This window comes from Melanotaenia boesemani, chromosome 1 (assembly GCF_017639745.1).
Source record: "Melanotaenia boesemani isolate fMelBoe1 chromosome 1, fMelBoe1.pri, whole genome shotgun sequence".
Classification (NCBI taxonomy): domain Eukaryota; kingdom Metazoa; phylum Chordata; class Actinopteri; order Atheriniformes; family Melanotaeniidae; genus Melanotaenia; species Melanotaenia boesemani.
Window position 1 is genome coordinate 25175948 of NC_055682.1, and position 20863 is coordinate 25196810.

The following is a 20863-nucleotide window of genomic DNA, read 5'->3' on the forward strand; positions in this document are numbered from 1 at the left end:
AAAAAAAAAAAAAAATGTTAAATGCATTTTGTTCACATGTCTAACAAATAAACACAATCACGAGTTTACTTTTTTAAATGTTTTTAATGAACAGCTCTTTTCATTCAAATAAATGAAGCAGTAGACCGTCATTAAATAGAAGCAATTGCAAAGCAATCATCCAATGTACTTTTGGGGAGAGATGTTACTATTGAGGGCAACATAGAAATCAGACAGTGGGCACGTCTTATTAACTAATCTTCAAACAAAGCACCTCCTGTGTGACACAGCGGGTTGAAAGAAGCAATATCATGATATAGAAAACTTTGAATAAATATATTGTATCCTTGTTACAAATAGAAAGTTTACATATTGCTGGGAAAAAAATGTCACATCTTCTTAGACAAAGTCTCAAGTCTGATTACTGCTGCTGTTCCCCAAACACCTGATATAAATGGATATGTATCCATAAAGAAACTAACTATAACCAACTGGAGGACAGATTCCAGCTTTCAATTTATACCATGTCATTACATAACTAATTACCAGAAAATTAGCCAGTGGGACTGATTTTTAGACATTTGAGATAAAGAATCTGAATTTTGGATCTTGTTAAAGTGAACTATGAAAATGGACCCTTTTTAAAATGTTTCAGCTAATGCATCACCTAATACGGTTACAACATGGCTGCCACTCAAAAGAACTTTATTTTAATTTATTTCTGTCTAATTGGAAATAGACTATCCTGTTCACAACAGTTTCTTTACACAGTATCTGAAATTCAATGACTTGTATATTCAATTTTATATTTTCCCTGTTTATAATGTAGATCTTCAGCCCTAGTAAGAGGCTATGTCCACTGGTTGGCACTTAGTTATCAAAAGCTTGACTGAAGCTGCGTTTGTGTCCTCCACTGTTGTAGTTACGGCCACCTCCACTGCCTCTGTTGTAGTTACGGCCACCGCCACTGCCTCTGTTGTTGCCAAAGCTACCGTTTCCCCTGAAATTTCGCCCCCTTCCACCTCTGAACCCTCCTCTGTCACCACGGTTACCACCATGGTCTTTGAATTGTTTCTCCTCCAGATCTGGGAGCTCTGTGGCTACAGTCAGTTGCCAGCGGCGACCATCTTTCCAGTTCTCCTGTTGAAGTAGAAAGTGTTGTTAGATAGTGTTTACTTTGGATTGTTTTTACTTAAATGTATCCTAAGGTCATCTTTATCTAGCACATAAAGTTCTGTTGTTCTCACCTGAATTTCTTTGACTTTATCAGCTGGGACATCAAAACAAACTCCCTGTTACAAACACAATGAGGACAAGAGGGTCAGAATTTTTCAGTTCTGTCATGAAAATCCCTCATGCTGAAAGATTTTACAGCACTTTAGCTATGAGATGATTTTCTGTTTATCTGACTGATTTACCTCTGTGTATACTGTGTGACAGTAAATTTATAGCCTTAAACATTTCTATACTTATAAAGCATCAAATTATGCATCAAATGTACGTAAGAAATGTCTCAACCTAAAAAAGTGCAACAAGAATAATCTACAAATGTGTGTACACCCCAGCAACACTTCCCAGGGACACCATGTTGGTCTGTGTGCACTTACTGTTCTGCCTTTGAGGAAGGTCATTCTGTGAATGTGGTTCTCAAATTGTTCCCCTAGCTGCTCTTTGATTGTTGTCCATGCATAACCTAGATTATGCATCTGCTGAGAACACAACAGCTGTATAGTGGTGTAACCCTGCAAAAACAAGAAAAATGTTAGACTACATTTCTGTTAACTTTTCCAGGACTAACAGATCAGGCGTGCATGTATACACGGCTTGCAGCAATAAAGAGCGCAGACCAAACATTTCACTCCCTATCCTCGTTTGGAAAAACAGATGCCAGCCAACCCCCCCCCCTCTTAGTCTACACACTGCACTTGATGGTGAGGAATAGAACCAGGTTCTGGAGGGCTCTGTTCATTTATTGAAAATAAAAAAAAACTAAGCTCTGGTGCATCATACTTCTTCAGTTGGTCTTAAATGATTCTCAAATGAAGTCAACTTGTGCCCAACAGAATTCAGTGGAAAATTCAGAGGACATATGCACATCTGGTGTGTTAAGAAAAGTTAAAACATGAGATCAGAATAATTATTCACAGACCTGCAAGACAGAATTGTGTCAAGACATATCCATGAGGAAGGATAAAAACATTTCTGGAGCATTTGGAGTGCAGAAAGGCATAATACCCCCAATTTGTCTATAAGAGGATACAATTTGCATCCTCACAAGACCGGGGGCCAACTTTGGGACCAATTTTATTTTTTTCTCCACATGCTTCCCCCTGAGGCACATAATTCAGACACATGGTGTAATGTTTCACTTTTATAATTTTGACACGCAGCTACATCATCCATCCATCTTCCATTGCTTATCCAAGGTCAGATCACAGGAACAGCAGCTAAAGCAAAGAAGCCCTTAATTCCCTCTCTCGCCACCTATTTTTCATCACCAGTTTATTCTGGGGAATTCTGAGGCTTTCCCAGGCCAGCTGAGAGAGGGTCTTTAACCAATGGAACATGCTTGAAACACCCCATCAGGAAGGCATCCAGGAGGTGCCCAAACCAGATGCCCGAGCAACCTCATCTGGCTTCTCTCTACATGGGGAAGTTACGGGTCTACTTTGAAATTTTCCCCAATGACCAAGCTTCTCAGCCCATCTCTAAGGGAGAGTCCAGACACCACAGGAGGGAAACTAATTTTGGCTGCTTGTATCCATGATCTCGTTCTTTCTATCACTACTCACAGCTCATGACCCTAGGTGAAGGTAGGAAAGTAAACCGCACAGCTGTGCTTCTTATGACTCCTTGGATCATGGTAAATACTGAATGTCTGAAAACTTCCTTCTGTTAATTCATTCATTCATTCATTTTCAATACCACTTAGTCCAATTCAGGATCACAGGAAAACTGGAGCCTATCCCAATAATTAGCAGGCGAGAGGCAGGGTACACCCCGGACAAGTCGCCACTCCATCCTTCAGTTAAACTCCACAAAAACCAAAGTTCTTTTAACTGGATGTCAGCAGATGGCAAAGCCAATTCTGCCATCTGCTGGATCTTTAGTGGATAATGTAGGGAAACTCAATACAAAAAGTCTCAGCATCTGGTTCAACGACAAGCTGAACTTTAAGTACTATATCATAAAACTCGACCAGTCACATTTTTCCTATCTTAGAAATATTTCCAAGATAGTTTTTAACCATCAAAGATACAGTAGTGACTTTACATGCTTTTGTTTAATCATAGGTGGACTGCAATAAGCAAATTTTTAACATGCCTTAAAAATCCATGGACAACAGACCGTAGAGAATTCTGCTGTCAGGCTTTTCACCAGATCAAGTAATTAGGATCACTTCACTTCTGTTTTAGCAGCATTACATTGGCTGCTGGTATGTTTTAGGTTTGATTTACGATTTTATTGATTACTTTAAAAGCATTCTGTAAAGGTACTAAGCCTACGCTTAAAGTGCCTGAAGTGCTACTTATGGGAACTTTTCTTGACGCGTTGTCGCTGACGTACTTGTGTGCAAAAGCCAAGTCCAAGCCATATTTGTCGTTTTGCTCTGTTATTACTTAAAGTGTTCATTGAATCTCATAAATTGTGTTGCGAGCATTCCCAGTGCACAAGTATCACATATCCATACAGCAACGATGTTTCATTCTTTTGTACAACGTTAACGTGTAAGGCTTGAGTGGACCATCAATAAATGAATAATGAACGGTCAAAAACTGTGTTCACCTTCCTACAAGGAACACCTTGCCTGCAGGAAGACTCCCATTTAAATAAGCAGTGACATAGGATACACAATGTTGCCACCTAGTGCCCAAACAAAATATGCAAACACAGAAAAATGGCTCCTACACATTCACTGGTCTGTCCCTTTGATTCCACTGAAATAGTAACACCCTATACTGTTAGCATCTTGCAGCCCTCAGGTAAAGGACTTTTACCTGTTCCAGTTGACATTGGAACAACTTGCCTGAGGTAGTTAGGTCTGCTGACAGTGCTATATTTTAGGAAAGTATCCCTCTCTAAAAAGGTCCACCACAGCAAATTGACATTTTTCAAAACATTTTTACAAATCACTCAGACCATAAACAAACATTTTCATCTGATGAACTTAAGTTTAAAATATTTGGTCACAATGCAGTGTGTGAGAAGAAAACCAGGGAATGTGATTACAGGTGAAACTAAAAAAATTTGAATATCGTGCAAAGCTTGATTTCAGTAATTCAACTTTAAAAGGTAAACTAATGTACCTTATAGACTTATTATATGCAAAGTGAGATATTTCAAGCATTTATTTGTTATAATTTTGAAGATTATGGCTTACAAGCTTATGAAAAGCCAAAAAAGCTAAATATCAGAAAATTAGAATAGTGCAATGTTGTAGCTTTTAAGTGACACATTCTAATCAGCTCATTAATCCAAAACGCATGAAAAGGACTCCTGAGCATTTAAATGGTCTCTCAGTCTATTTCAGTAGAATTCACAATCATGGGGAAGGTTGCTGATGTGACAGCTGTGCAGAAAACCATCACTGACACCCTCCACAAGGAGGGAAAGCCTCCAAAGGTAGTTGCAAAAGAAGTTGGATGCTCTCACAGTGCTGTCTCAAAGCACATCAATAAAAAGATCAGTGAAAGGGAAAAGTGTGGAAGAAAAGGGTGGAACAACCAGCAGGGAGGATAGCAGCCTGGAGAGGATCATGGGGAGGAAAATGTGGGGGAGCTTCACAAGGAGTGGATTGAGGCTGGAGTTAGTGCTTCGAGAGCCACTACACACAGACGGGTCTTGGACATGGACTTCAAATGTCATTCCTCTTATTAAACTGCTCCTGAACAAAACACAATGTCAGAAGTGTCTTACCTGGACTAAAGAAAATATGAACTACTCTGTGTAGCAGTGGTCCAAGGTGCTCTTTTCTGATGAGAGCAAATTTTGCATTTCATGTGGAAATCAAGGTCCCAGAGTCTGGAGGAAGAATGCGGAGGCAACAGTCCAAGACACTTAAAGTGCAGCGTGACGTTTCCACAGTGTTTTGATTTGGGTAGCCCTGTCATCGGCCAGTGTTGATCCACTGTGCTGTATTAAGTCCAGAGTCAATGCAGCGTCTACCAGGAGATTTTAGAGCACTTCATGCTTCCTTCAGCAGAAAGGCTCCTTGGAGATGCTGATTTTATTTTCCAGCAGGACTTGGCACCCGCCCACACTGACAAAAGAACCAAGACCTGGTTCAATGACCAAGAGATTACTGTGCTTGATTGGTCAACAAACTCTCCTGACCTGAACCCCATTGAAGTCTCTGGGGGTGCGATGGCCGTACCTACGGCCACACATTTAAAGGCGGTAACCCCCACTACACCATACACATTTCATTATGATTAGTTTGAGTTACATTATTATATTTAATCTTGTTTAAGTTCTCTGTATTTAATATATGTTTTTCTCTCTTAATGGTGCTGGGGGGAGCATGATGAACGCTGGGGGGCGGCAGTGAGCTCAACAGGCAGAAGCCAGGGAGCAGGAAGTGCCATGGGCCCAGACCAAGTCAGCTCCTTCCGGGGGGGAGATTAATGGTCTTCATATTTTTAAACATTTAGTTTTGATAAGTTTGATTTCTTGTATTATTTTTGAGTAATTCTTTTGTTAAGTAATAGTGAGCTAACTGTTTAGGTTTTGTCTAATTGTTTAATGTATTTGTTAGTATTTGTCAACCCCTCTTGTGTTTTAGAACTGGTCTGATCAGCCAGTATTTAGGTACCCCTTTGTGTCATGTTTGTAGGTCAGGTTAGTTGTTTTGTTAAGTTGGTTCGGTTAGCAGGTTTGTGTTAATTGAGTTCTTTTGAGTTACCTGTTAAACGGTTAGTTTAAAGTTTGAGTTATCGTTGTACCTTTGATCAGTTTTGTTCCATTGACCTCTTTTAAAAAGGCCCAAAACTGGTTTTGTGAGTACTTTGGGTAAATAAACCCGTTCTGTTTTTTGAAATCCAACTGTGTCCTTGTCCTTTACCAGCTCGGTCCTTCACAGGGGGATTGCCAAGAGAAAGATGAGACACAGACCAAGCAATGCATAAGAGATGAAGGCTGCAAATGAAGCATCCTTTCATTACACCCCAGCAGGGCCACAGCCCGATAGGATCCATGCCACGTCGCATTGAGGAAGTAATTCACACAAAAGAGCTTAAACCAAGTACTGAGTTTGTATTTGGGTGACTATACTCTTCAGAGGGTCAACGTTTCTGTATTCAAAAAAAGTTTTTTATTGAGTCATGTAATATTCTACTTTTGAGTTTTAGATTTTTGGGTTTTCATAAGCTGTAAACCATAATCATAAAAATGATAATGAATAAATGCTGGAAATATCTGTCTTTGCATGTAATGAGTCTATATATTTGTTTCCCCTTTTAAGTTGAATTACTGAAATAAATTTTGTGCAAATTTCTTATCTTTTGAGCTTCACCTGTAAACTCATGAACATCAGTTTTTTGGGTTAAAAAAAAACAACAAATACAGATTAAATAAAAGAAGAAAAAAAAAAGAATCCAAGTTGAGCATAAAGCATTTCAAATGGTAAAATCTGAAAGAGTACTGATTCTAGAGTTGTAGCTTTAGTCTACAGTATATGTGCACGTGAAACTTACTGCATCAGAGTTGAGCAACGACCTCTGCTCCAGAGTTGTGGCTCCAGAGATATGGGCCAAGGCAGCAGCTAGAGCCTCTACTGCACCTCTCTCTTCAATCAGCTTCTCAGCTGATGCTCTGAAATATTCAATAGCTGCAACTGGAACAGAGTCCAAAAACCTGGATGTAAAGAAAAGAAGGAAAAAAAAAAGGTGGACAAAGATAAAAACAACTAGAGAATTTTTTTTTTGTCATGAAGTTTTATAATGATACTGCAGTAGCCTATAATAACAAAAGAAAAGGCTTTTGGAGCTATGATTGATAAAGTGTGGCGTCCTCACAATGGCAGCAACTTTCATTTGGCAACAAAATATTCCGATTTAATGTGGAAATAAAATACAGAAGCTCCATGCAACAAAAAATATTTGGTTTTTATTGATTCTTCAAGCCCATTTATGCTTGAAGCAAAAAGTGGATACACAGACAGCAACAGAGAATTAAAATTATGGTTTTCAAACCTTGGTGCATGAAATAAAATAACCCAATAAACAAAAACAAACTAAACTAGTACTACCACTAAGTAATAAAATGTAAAAAACAACACAATAATATTAGAAATAACAAATTACTACTTTATCAAAACAGCTGTTTTGATAGATGGGTTACAATCATATTTAATATTTTATTTAGCAATAGTTATTTCAAAGTTAGTCATTATGGAAATAAGCTTGTTTGGTTAATTGAATTAATGGATACAGAATGGATTCAAAAGTAAGAAGTAGAAATGGAGTGAAAAAATAACTGAATGTGGTAAAAAAGATGCACTGAAAATCCTGATAATTGTTAATAATCAAATCAAAGCACCCTGAATCGTTTTAAATCAAACCGTGATGTATCCAAGATGGCACGCCCCAAGTTAGTGTTAATCAGCCGAACTGACATGCAACTAGCGACCAGGAGGAGGAAGACGAAGAAGAAGATAACGACGAGGACCTCAACTGAACAGATGACGGGAGCTTTTGAAGAAAGATTGTGTGAGTGTGTCGGGCGTGTTGTGCGGTTGCAAACAACTTTACAGCGGCGTATTACCACCACCAACCAGTGTCCAAAACCGACATCAGAATGAGGGAGCAAACTGAACTCAGCACAAGCCACTAGCGGATGAGTTGACTTCATAACTACGGCCACATAAAAGACGCATGGAGGTATCGAGGGCGACTTATGACAAAGTCGAAACGGATGTACCAATAACATACGTAAGGGAGCATAACTGGGCCTTTACTATCCAGGGTTACGTACCTGACCGCATCTTTGCTCGATGACTTGATGATATCATTTGCAGTTGGAACACCAACTCGCTTGAATGTAATTCCCTGAAATAAAACCAGATCAGTATTAGCTAATATTGATGTTAAAATTATAAGTTAACATACCTACAAGCCACATTACCAGTCAAATGTTTAAAAACAGCAATGCACCAGTTCTGACAGGTAGTGTTTGCAATCATAGCGTTTTGCAGTTTTTAAATGGAAACAAGTTTCTTCAGTCTGACTGAAATCTTTCAGATTTGAGTTTCAAATATTAAGTTTTTCCAACACTGAATGAAGACATCCAATAAATCCTAAAATTACATGCCAAAAATAATTTTATTTATTTTATTTAACTTATAACGTGTAAGAAGTTGTTCTGTGTGTTTATCTAGATGCCATAACCTACTGCTTTGTTCTCCACAAAGCGCAGCTGGTTCTCTTCTTTCCTCTGATAGAAGCAGATACAGATTCCAGTCCTTCCTGCTCGGCCTGTACGTCCTGAACGATGGATGTATGACTCTACGTCCTAACAACAAGATGAAAGATCACCTTGTCATTTGTGCAAAATTGTTGATTAAATGTGTGACCAGCATCCATCCATTAAGTGTTCTTCACCAAGACTGCACACACTGTTTTTCATCTGCGTTTGAGTTCTATCTTAAGCACAGAAATGCCAAACGGTTTATATATTATGAAAAATATACACTCTGAGATTAGAACATATTTAGTGCATGCATATAAACTGTAAGATTAGAAATACCATCACTGGCATCAAATCAAACCTTGGGTGGAGAACACTGGACCACCAGGTCCACTTCGGGGATGTCTAATCCACGGGCGGCAACATTAGTAGCAACCAGAACCTCAAAAGACCCGTTCCTGAAGCCTTTTAAGGTTGTCTCTCTCTGTTTCTGTGGAATATCACCATGAAGGGACTGGGCACTCTGAAAAAACCCAAACAAAATTAAAAAGCATTAAAAAGGAACAGCAACTGCTACACTGAAAATAGAAAAGCTGCAGCAAGTCCCAGTATTTTAATAAATTAGCCGTATAACTATGCAGCACAAGTTATGTTAATAACAATTTTATTAAGGGGTTTAAAATATTGCTCCTGCAGAAACTGGTTACTTACAAACATGCAAGCACATCTACCTGTTTGATGGATGCATTTAAGGAAAGTTCACTAGCTTCTTTCTTTGTCTCACAGAAGACAATGGTTCTGCCATGGCTTCCACTGTACACCTGGATCACATCCCCAATCACTGCTGCCCGCTGCGACCAGTGGCATGCTATGGCCAGGTGCTGCAGAAAACAGACAAAAAAAATAAATAAATAAAATTAAAAAAAAACAAAGAGATGAAAAGAAAAAAAGAGAAGAGGCCTTTTTGTTAAACTAGCAAGCAGATTTATGTTCGTACTTTTATTTATTGCCACTGTTGTGAATGCTGATAAATCAAAATCAAACTGCCAGCTATTCCTGGAGACATACGTTCGCTTGTTTTAACTTTTAAACTATCAGACAGTGTTCAAAAACATACACAAACTTACTTCAACAGTTGTTGCAGCTTTTTGCATTTTCTTGCCAATCAAGTCAATATGTTTGCATCCTGGTCTCATGTATTTCTTGGCCACTTCATAGACCCAGGGGGGGCAGGTGGCCGAAAACAGAAGAGTCTGTGGGTTGGCCTCGCAGTCTACAAAGGAGACACATGCACATTTAATTTTACACACATTACGCTGAGACCCCATGTCCACAAAGCTGTAATCCGTGTTTCTTAAGTTGAAAAGGACCCTTGAGAACGCTTTATTCTTTAAAAATTATTATAAAGGGCCTTATAACAATTACTTTAACACAGCTTTACTGTCCTTTGATAAACCTTCCTTACCCCTTTCCTTTATATGATCCATTTATTAATCTTACCTTTGTTCAACATTGTTTTTCCACTACACGAACAGAACAGAGGCAAATGTCCCATTAACATCCATGGTTGAGCCTATCAAAACTTAGACTGAGAGCTGTAGTGAAAAGTGTGTAGCTCAGTCTTTAGTACATTGATTAGGAGGCCGGTTCCAGGCCTGTTTTATGTTAAACAAGGTTTTTTTTTCATTACAACTCTTTCAAGAGTTAGGCAGACAATAAGCCCCACAGAGCTACTGAATGACCTGCTGTCACCTGCAAAAACAGACTGTGGGTCATTTTCGGCTCTACAGATTATTGAAGCTTTGCAGCCATGACATCAAGTGTTATTACCATCAACATTTATTGTCCGACCCATCTGCTTTCACAGATGGGCTTTCGGTCTTTGCTCTAAACGTTTCTGTCTGACACTAACACTGAGATAGAGACAGCCATAGCCGCCTTCAAGTGGTGCAAAATGCAGCTTCCCGGCTTTTAACTGGCACCAAGAGAAGGGAGCACATCACTCCCATCCTTTACTCCATTTTAGAATTGATTGTAAACTGTTAATATTTAGGATAGCTTTTAACACCCAGTAGTGTGGTGACACGTCTATCTTTCTTTTATCTTTCTATTTTTTGTCCTTTTATTATTTGTCTTAATTTTACTTATGTACTTGTTTTCTGGTGTTTTTTTTATTGTTTTATCTTTTGTAAAGCACTATGGTTCACCAGTGGGTTGTTGTAAAGTGCTACATCCTCCTGACTACCAGTAGTATAAATTTGTCCTCTGTGGAGGACATTTGTAAACCTGAATATCTCCATCCCCCTGCATGCTATTGAACCCACTCCTTTTGTTCTCTAAAAAGGACATCCAGGGCTTTTGAATGGTACCACATTTATAGGGGTGGGGCTTTGGGAACATCCTGTTTTTCTTCAAGGAAAATGGTATTCATGACCACAATCACATTTTATAAGATGAGGAAAAGTAAGTGCATAACTTCTTTTTGTGCAAATGTAGTCCTGAAGTATTATTGTAATATTTCTTTATGATATCTCTTGAAAACACATTAAACCATTTTCTAAATGAATATAACAACATTTTACCACAACATTTAAGAGTTTGAGAATTGTCTTCTGTAGTGGACATTTGTAGCTATTTCCTGAATTTTGTTCTGTATTTTTCAATTAAGAAGAACGAGTTTCATTGTCAGAGTTTTCAGATTATCCTTCAAACAGTCGGGGGAATAAAAAAAAATTATTGATTAAACAATTTTTTTTCTGGTAGTCAGGAGGATATAAATGAAGTAGGCCTATATTTACATTTGCTCAAGAACTTAAAAAGCTCTGTGACAATTTTTGTTTTCATGTGTTAATTAATGTTTTAGGGTTTAACTATGCTAGGCGACTGAATAATAGTCTATAGTAAATATAATTTAGAAATTTAATTGACCTCTTAATAAAATAACATGGCTATTGGATCAGTACTCGGTATCAGCAGATACCTAAACCCCACACATCTGAATTTGTATCAGACAGAAAAAAATGGTATCGGAACATCCTTAAAGGTCCCATATTATGCAAAATTCACTTTTTAATGGTTTTGGAACAGTCATACTGGTCCCCCCGCATGTGTAGGAGACCCGTAAGTGTGAAACTCTTTCAGGCGCTCTCTCTCCCCCCTGCTCCACCTCTAGGGAAGTAAGCGCTGAAATGAGCTTGTTTGAAAGCGTGTACGTTATGACATCATAAGGGACAATAACCACTCCCCACAGAGCGATGGACCCGCCTACCGGCTCTCAAAGCCCGCCCTCTAAAAATCACCTAGCGCCCAGTGTTTTTCCCTCTTCGGCAACCCTCGTTAGCGGACATGGCTAAGCGACAGAAGCACTGTTCTGTTTGTGGCTGCATAAATGAACACGAAAACGTTTTTTTTACTTCCATCCACTGAACCCACGAGGACTGAGTGGATTAATTTTATTTTTGGAGGAAATGTACCCGGAAAACTTCCAAAGGTTTTGCATGTCTGTGGCCAGCATTTCAAAGAGGACTGTTTCCACAACATGGGGGCATGGAAAGCAGGCTTCGCCAACCGTTTGAAGCTGAAGCCAGGTTCAATACCAACTGTCCATGACACAGCTGGAGAGGTAAGAGCTGGCAGTTATTTTATCGTTTCGGCCTTATTAGTCTGATAGCTTGAAAATATATTAGCACTGTTGTAAATGTAGCCAAGTCACTGTTTCTACTGTTTGTATCCGGTGCCATTGTGCATCAGATTGATGAGCGTAGCTAGCTGTGTTCTCCGTGCGTCGCGGTTTGGGTCGGGATATTACTATTGATTTCAGTTACCATGTAAACAGGGGTAACTGTCTGCGTTTGTTTATCCTTCACTACGCTGTAATCAGCGTCTAGTAACCGCTAAGGCCTAACCTGTCAATCACCTCATGACGGGCGATGCGATGGGCGGAGCCAACAGCTGAGCTGCTCCACCAGGGTTCCGCCCACCATAAACGGCACATTTCTGAAGCTGCTAAAAAGAGGGAGGTGAAGAGAAGCCGCTGCACTCAAACTGAGGGTCGATTTGTCCATACCATGGCGGAAATATTTCATTTAGATATTAATGAATGGTCTCAGATTGGGAATAAAGTGTATAATATGGGACCTTTAACACTATGTTATCTTGGGGGTCGTGGCTTTGAAAGGTTTGGAAACCACTGCCCTAGGCAATTATTTAATGTCATTAGAAAATTTTGACATGCATGTATAGTTTGTACATCCACACATCCTCATAAATGCAGATTAAATGTACCTTTCTTATATGATGAACCCAGAATTTCTTCAACCTGTTCTGCAAATCCCATGTCCAACATTTGGTCCACTTCATCAAGAACGACATGTTTCAGCTTAGACAGGTTGAGCTTGTTGTTCTGAAGGTGATCTTTGATGCGACCAGGAGTTCCAACCAGAATATCAATACCATTACGGATGGCATCGACTAGACAGGAAGAGAACAACAGTTATTAGTCATGTTGTTTAAAAACTGTTGTTACAACAGGCTTAAACCAACATATGAAAACAAAGTGAAGACTTATATGAACAATTGCATGACTTATTTTCTATTTCAATGCTCATTGGTATTGATCATTTTACACCTACTTGAATAAAAGATAATTGTGTTTTAGAGGTAACAATTTCTGCCCATAAGATTGGTTGCCTGAAAAAGTGACCATGATGACACCAGCACATTTTCAAAAAGGGAATTTTAACTTTCAGTGGCCACAAAAAAAAATAATGAAATAACAGCAGCAAACTGAAGAAAAGTGCAGGATGCATCAGTTCTTCTGAAGGCAGCTGCATACAAACCACTTACTGGGAATAATAGAAAAAGAAAGAAAAAAGGAAAGGGGCCCAGAAAACAGCATCATGTGGACACAAAATACAAATATTAACAGCGACATACTTTGTGGGTTGTAAGAGCTGCCGCCATAGAAACAAGCAATAGCCAGTTTCTTGGATATGTCTTTGAAGTCCTTGGCGACCTGGATAGCCAACTCTCTAGTGGGAGTCAAAACCAGGACCTACAGACAAAAAAAAACAAACAAAAAAACAAGTCAAGCACAAACACTCTCAGAGGACAACTTGGAGCCACTTGCTATATTTCAGTAATTGCTGAGCACCTTGGGAGCTCGGCCTCTGGTCATCTCTCCTGAATCCCTTTGGAGCTTCTCCACCAAAGGTATAGCAAAGGAGAATGTCTTTCCTGTTCCAGTTCGGGCTTGGGCAATCACATCCTCTCCATCATAAACAGGATTAAATGTCTTAACCTGAATATCAAACAGGTATGAGACTCCCCGAGCTGAAGATGTAATAGCAAAGAGACAGAGTGAGAAGGTGGGATAATTTTTTTGATTAATTAATTAATTGAATTTCCCTTTGGGATTAATAAAGTATTTTTCATTCATTCATTCATTCATTCATAAGATGATATGAAAGACAACAACTGATCAATGGTGACTTGTCATCTAGCAAATCCCAAAACTCCTCAGTACCTTAATAGCCTCTGGGCTCCAATGAAGTACATTTCTAGTATAGAATGAGTCGCTTCTAATAAGAATCAACACATTAATGTCATAATAAACTTAAAATAAACTGAGGTTAGCAAATGCTGGGTTGTGAGGGGGCTGGAGCTGCTCCTGGTCCATCACAGAACCAACACAGAGAAACAATCAGACTCACAGTCATCTCCTAACAAGTATTTAGAGACTCAAATCAGCCTAACATGCACGTCTTTGGACATTAATGGCTTTTATTGAGTGTTTGTGGTTTACTGGGAGCAGTGCTGGTTTCCATGCTTTGGCTGCAGCAGTCTGGCCCTGAAGGAGCTCTGCTGGGCTAGAAGTGTATAGGAGAAGAGTGGGACTGTCCTTATCTGTTATTATTTCCATTAAGTCTGACAAAGACTGAAAATGCAATGTGTCTGACAATTAAGTTTTACCATCAATCATTCCCAGAATTATCTAGACCATGATTTCCCTCCCTGGCTGTCATGAGCTCTATAAAACACAGTAACAATAACTTTTGAGCCCACCTTCTTAATCATCTCATCACCTCAAGCAAATAAACTTTGTTTACTCAAGATAACAAGATAAATTATATCTTAAATTATCGAGATAAAGAGAAAACTAACTTGTTATATCGAGATAACGATTAAAAAACTAATAATAGTTGAGCCCGGCCGCTCTCTGCTTCTATACAAAACACATTTGAAAGCAGTTGTGTGTGAGCCATCTATAAGCAGACATACAGTTTTTAAACACATTTGTTCTAAGCTGCAGGAGAAAAAAAAGCCTAAAAACCAAGTATTATTAGTATTACCTTTCAGTTTATCAACAGTGACTTGGGAGATTCTGAAGTTGGAAAATGCCCCTTCTCTCTGCTCTGGTGTCTCTTCCTAAATAAAAAATAAATAAATTTTATATATATATATATATATATATATATACATAAATAATAATATGATGTAATACTATGCATAAATTTAGCATAAACAAAACATTACATCTAGTCACAGAATCCAAAATCCTTTATAAAATAGGAAAGTAGCTTCAAAGTAGGGCTGCTCGATTATTGGAAAAATGATAATCACGATTGTTTTGATTGAAATTGGGATCTCGATTATTTAACACGATTAGAGAAAGGGGGGGGGGGGGGGGGGGGGCAGCCAGCATGACATTGAAGCATGGGTCTGTGGTAATACAGACTAGTTTCTTTCCACCCAGGTCCCACAATTGTTTGTCTCAGACCAGCAGCTATGTTCTGCCGGGTGTGATCTGGGAAAAAAAATTAATCTGGAGACATTTCATTCCACGTTAAAATCATATACAGCTCTATGGTGCGGTGGTGAAACATTGGACTGTAGCCACGTCCTCCACAACACCCTCAGCACACTCATCATACAGGGCAGGGGGGGACACTACACTAACATGGTGACGCGATGGCAGAGATGCTGATTGTCTAAAGTGTTGATGAGTTTCTTAAATCCCGGGTTGTTCACTGTGTTAACTGGTCTTTGGAGAGAAAAAAAAATATATATATTTGTTATAACGTTTGACATCTCGCTGTCTCTGGGAGCTGCTGGATTATTTATTATTATTATTTATTTAGTCGCCACTCACAAAAATTGAACATTTTCTATTCTCTCGTGTCACATTTAACGTGCACGAATGTCGCCTGTCGCTTGGCTGGAGGAGAGCAGCGATTTTCGCCTCATCGCACAAGTTCCATAGAAAATGAATGGAGAAGGAGCGACGTCGCCTCCCCACCCATAACTTGAGAGGTGTTTGCAACTCGAGTTGAATAAAACCAAAGCGGCTGGGGTGGTGGGAGGAGCCTGCAGCAGAGCGCTGAAAACAGCACAAGAGTAAACTGAGAAGGAGCAAATAATTTGACCATCTCATTTTGAGAAAACCCAGATCATAACTGTGATTAAAATTCGATTAATCGCCCAGCCCTACTTCAAAGAATGCAAGTTTGCCATGATGTGTTTAAAAAGCACCACAGAGTGCAGTCATATGAATTCACACAAACCTTTAATCTCCTGAGAAAAACAAAACAGTAACCACTGCTCAAAACTGCAGAGTATACCAATCTTACCACTTCTTTTTCACTGTCACTGGCTGAGTCCTCACTTGACTGGGATGGTGTTGGGATGGGAGTCTGAACTGGGGTGGATGGGGTGGAATGTCCATTGGTTGCTGCCTCTGCAATTGCTTTCTTTTGCTTCTTCTCATTTTTCTAGACCCATCAAAAGAATTGAGAGTATTGCAATATAGACACAGTATAAACTTGAAGAAAGGCTAAAAATATAGATGTTGAGTTTTAGTCAATTTAACTAAAAAAAAAAAAGGCATTGCAGTAAAAAAAAAAAAAAAAAGATCAAACTGATATCTGCATGATCACAAAAAGAGCACAGCACTAACCTCTGCTTCTTCTTTGTTCTTCTTGGTCTTCTGCTTTGGTGTTACAACACCATTGCTGTTGCCATTCATGTCAGTGGCCTCATCTGAGAGGTCGTTCCCTTGGTCCACTGCCATCTTGTCTTTTTTCTTTTTCTTCTTTGTTGCTGGGGGGCCACAGTCTGGGTCCTCCTGCTCCTCCAACTGTTCCTGTTGTTTCTTCTTCAGCTTCTTGCTCTCCTTGGTCTTGTTCTTCATTTTCAAGACAAAATATCAAATTATTTAAATAACTTTTATATTCTAAAGCAAATAAAATATTAAAAATTGAAAATAATATATATATATATATATATATATATATATATATATATATATATATATATTACAAAAAGTGGTATCTCTACAAATAGATTAACTGTCTTAAAATAAACTCATTTTAATTATAATCAATAAAAAATGCAAAAGCTCATATCTGATTAAAAGTATCTCATTGGAAAGGGTGTCCTTTAAAATTTAAACTGTTTGTTTCACACATCAAGTACAGTACTGTCAAATATTTAATAAACGAAAAGTCCATGTTACGTTTTCCTCGTTTAAATAACTTGCTAAGATCAGGATAAAATCTATCCGCCATGACAGCCGATAGTGACCTTTGATGTCTAAAGACTGTTTATTATTCGTAACAACTTCAGCAAAATTAAACGTCAGCAGATTTCATGCAAATAATGTCAGCAGTGTCAGGTTTTGTATGTCGTCGGTTCACTATTCTGGTCTTGTATCAAGAAGTGTTTCCCTATCAGGATCTGTTATCCCTACCCCCACCCACAGGAAAAAAGGCAAAGTATGTTCATTATACGCACTCTGACGGCTGAGGCTCACCTGTCAGATACTACTCCCCCTGCCATCAGAATGTGTTTCCCCTGGCTATATGCACATACTTTGTGTTAGATGGATGAAACTCAGAGATGCTACCAGTGGACTGAAGACAAGTCAGCAGAACCCCGTCATATAAAGCTTCCCCTCAACAATTTGACAAAAAAGAGCTCTCTGTTGGCAACATATATGCAGCTGCATTTCTGCAGAAAGAATGTAACCCAATACAGTAAGAAAAACACACACACTGTGTATTTTGGAAATGGTAAATCAACTAGATTTGCATAATTGTATTTGAATAAACCTGAAGTTTCCATACAACACTGCGTATAACACAAATAAACACTAAGTGTGGTTCTGTGTTGAAAATGAAATTGGCTTTCTTCTCACAAAGCACCTAAGACAATGCTGCAAATGATCTAATTATGAACATAAGTCTTTGGTTGTGTTAACAATGATAAATGCAGCAATAAATCTTACATTTCTCCATTTCTTCACTTTCTCCAGATCTTCTGATAGACCTCTTTTCAAAGCAGGGACATGAATACACAAGGGAGCAGGGAGAGTTTGCCCTTACACTGCACCTCCATGGTCCGAAAGCATACAGCTATCTGAGGGATTCTCTGCACTTTCCCATGCTACATCCACAGACTTTGCAAAGGTATAGCAATTTTTTCCAAGGGTTTTAGCTCCCTGCGTGTGTTTGTTCACCAAATGATCAATCATGTTTATTAAAGTGTCAAATTAATTAATGTATACATTTATTAATATTTTACCATATGTCTTTGTTAAAGAGCATAATAAAAATAATTTCAGCATAAAGCACGCATTTTTTAATGTCTAACAGTGACCTGTATCATAACTACATCTCTGCTGTTTGTAGCAAACAAAACCGTGACAAAATCGGGTAAATATTCGTGGTACAGGAGGCACAGATGTAACTTTAACTGAGGTATTTAGTTTTAGGAGTATTTTGGTAAATGTTTAATTTAGGCAATCCTTTTTTTTTTTTTTGAATGAGTGTTTTTCTTTTTTTTTTCTTTTTAAAAACGCATTCCTTTATTTTTACTTATTTATATTTTTTATTCTTTATATTATAAATATAACTCCACATGACATCACCATTATCATTTCTCTTAGTGGTGTAGAAAAAATCTGTGTGCATGTGGGTGTGTGAGTATGTGTAAGTGTATAATATAAAATTTTAAAAATTATAATAAAAAAATAATAAGCTGTTGTATTATAAATATGTGTGACATTTGTAATAAACCAAGCCGACTGAAAATCGTAAGAAAATTCCGCGAGTTATGGTGATTGTAATCGTTGATAGACCTCTGCCTTTATTGACTAATGAAGTAAGTAGACACGGCTTACCCCGGCCCAAGATGGCGGCTGCGTTGACGCATCGTTCCAATGGACAACAGCGTCAGAGGCGACATCTACGTTTATATATCTATTAGTAGAGGCACGGAACTAGAAATAACAGAGAGCCAACATTGCGGGAATTGGCCACGAGAGCGCGACTGACTCCGCCTTTTTTCCTGCGGGAGGGTGTAGGGGTAACAGATCCTGACAGGGAAACACTTCTCGATACATGACCGGTTAAAGCTCTTTAACACAGACTCTAGAGCATGAGCCATTAGCTAAGCTAACAAACTACACGGTAAATGTATGCTAACGTCGCCATGACTTTCTGGATTACTTGAAGGAGATAATACAACAACAATTGGTTATTATTTTAGCTTTCTTTTGATTCCCATTGCTGTTTTATTTACAACTTTGTAAATGTTTCCATGTAAACGTGGTTCGTGTTAGCAAGCACAGCCACATGTTTTCAAACATGGAGGAGCCGTGGTACAGGAACCCAAACACAGATTATTTTAGGGCTGCACGAGCCATTAAACTCACCTTTACGGGTTTAACTTCCGCAACAGTGTCCATATCTTCGCTCATGGTGTGTTCCTCGCTTTCAAATATGATTTTTGACGGCATTTGTCTGCCCTGTTGAAGACCCTCGGCTTGGACACAGGCTAACCCACGGGAGCGTGGATGAAAAGGAACGCGCATGGCTGTGCGAACTGACGTGCTAGCGCAGCAAATATAGAAATAGAGTGGATAGATGAGAAGTACAGCTACTATCACCGAGTAAAAGATGTGTGGCTGAACAAAGACAACTACTGTGAATTCTGCTGTAAAAATACGAAAGTAAAAAACTTTCATCCTGTTTTTATTAAATCAATCGAGTTAAACTAACTGAAATAACACTAAATAAATATACAACGACGCTGAATTTAGCTTCCGATTCGTCGAATGTGTAAAGGATGATTCCATTGAATTTGCAGCAAACTAGACCACAATAGGCAGCTCTTGATCAAAAACTACAACATCTAGATTCTTCAAACCTGGACTGAAATATCGTAAACAACATCTAAATGCATTAAAACACAGTTTCTGGTTCGTGCAATAAATTAAATTATTGAAATGTTATGTTTCACAACCTTCCCTTCTTTTGTATAGATGTGCATCTATAAATTAGATGTGCTCTGTTGTTTTACCTACACTAAGTAGCCCTTTCATTTTTATAAAACCTGTAGTTAGACAATAAAATGATCCTGTTTGGTCAAAGTTTGTTTCTGGGAGCCTTCATCCATCACATGGAAAACTTCCTTGTCCCTGCTTTTAAAGTTAATTCTATGCATTTGATTTTCATTAAGTTTTAGTTATCATTCAGGTCAAATGTATATACTTTTCAGTTTACCTGTTGACCTTCCTCTGAAAGCAGCACATTTAGGATAAATTTGATCCTATACCTGGAGGTCATGGAGCAGACATCAGGAGACAGGTGTTTGCAGCTGGCAAAGTCTGACAAGTATGCGATTACAGCTGAGCATCATTGTCAAAGATGATGGGTACCCACCTTTTCTCAAATGTATAATTAGGCCTCTCCTCACCAGAGACAATGGCCTGAGCAATAAAAATGAAGAGAAGAAGAAATTGTGATATTTTCATAAACCCGAGCTACTATCTGGTGGAAGGGATGGTACATCCAGGACAGTTTGCTAATATAATGAGCAAGTAAAGGATTGTTCTGCTTCACAAGATTAAATTAAATACAGGCTCACCTTCAGCCTTTGCACCTTCATCATCAGGAATTAATTTGACAAGTTTTTATTTTGCCTTTAAAATCACATGATTTAAGTGGCAACACAAAAACAAATCAAAATCATGACCAGTGACTTGGTTTGTTCATAGCTCTTACTTTTCACCAAGGACTGAAGCTAGCTGAGGCAGGGCTGTGGGAAGCTGCTTCTTCGTGGGAAAGCCTCTGTGGACAGCTGATACCGGTGGAAGACGTGGCAGTCCGTGTAGAAAGGTTCGCTGCTGCGTTGTCTGATGATGAGACCATGGATGTGGGCCATTAAAAGGACAAGGGGAGTAAAAGATTAATTTATACATAATAAAACAATTACTATATGCTGGAAAACTTGACAAGTAAATAACAGCATTTAAATGAGTAAGTGAATAATAACTTGCTGTGTCAGTAAACTTTATCTTGAATTATATAACATGCAATGGTTCCTGATCCTTACAACTGCCTGATTCCAACAACCTAAACATGTAAATGCTGCCTTAACATTGTAGCAATGCTACAGCAGATAAAGATATACTTCATAAATA

At 38.6% G+C, this 20863-nt stretch overlaps 1 protein-coding gene across 1 annotated transcript; it reads right to left on the minus strand.

Annotated features, from left to right (window-relative positions):
* Positions 1 to 64: 64 nt before the first annotated feature.
* Positions 65 to 19267, minus strand: ddx21 (DEAD (Asp-Glu-Ala-Asp) box helicase 21). Its single transcript, XM_041980659.1, has 16 exons — positions 19094 to 19267; positions 16337 to 16564; positions 16011 to 16151; positions 14733 to 14808; positions 13535 to 13713; positions 13318 to 13435; positions 12667 to 12852; positions 9510 to 9655; positions 9114 to 9263; positions 8744 to 8905; positions 8368 to 8487; positions 7951 to 8024; positions 6672 to 6831; positions 1587 to 1721; positions 1227 to 1271; positions 65 to 1119 (listed from the first exon to the last, which is right to left on the minus strand). Exons 1-16 carry the CDS (start codon positions 19250 to 19252, stop codon positions 850 to 852), a joined length of 2349 nt encoding a protein of 782 aa, XP_041836593.1. The 5' UTR covers positions 19253 to 19267; the 3' UTR covers positions 65 to 849.
* Between the last annotated feature and the right edge of the window lie 1596 nt (positions 19268 to 20863).

Coding starts and splice junctions, on each gene's coding strand:
- ddx21 (XM_041980659.1), bottom strand. CDS start 19,252: ATGCGCGTTCCTTTTCATCCACGCTCCCGTGGGTTAGCCTGTGTCCAA. Junction 16,565..19,093: donor CGGAAGTTAAACCCGTAAAG/GTGAGTTTAATG, acceptor TTGAAAATGAAG/AACAAGACCAAGGAGAGCAA. Junction 16,152..16,336: donor AGAACAAAGAAGAAGCAGAG/GTTAGTGCTGTG, acceptor TGATGGGTCTAG/AAAAATGAGAAGAAGCAAAA.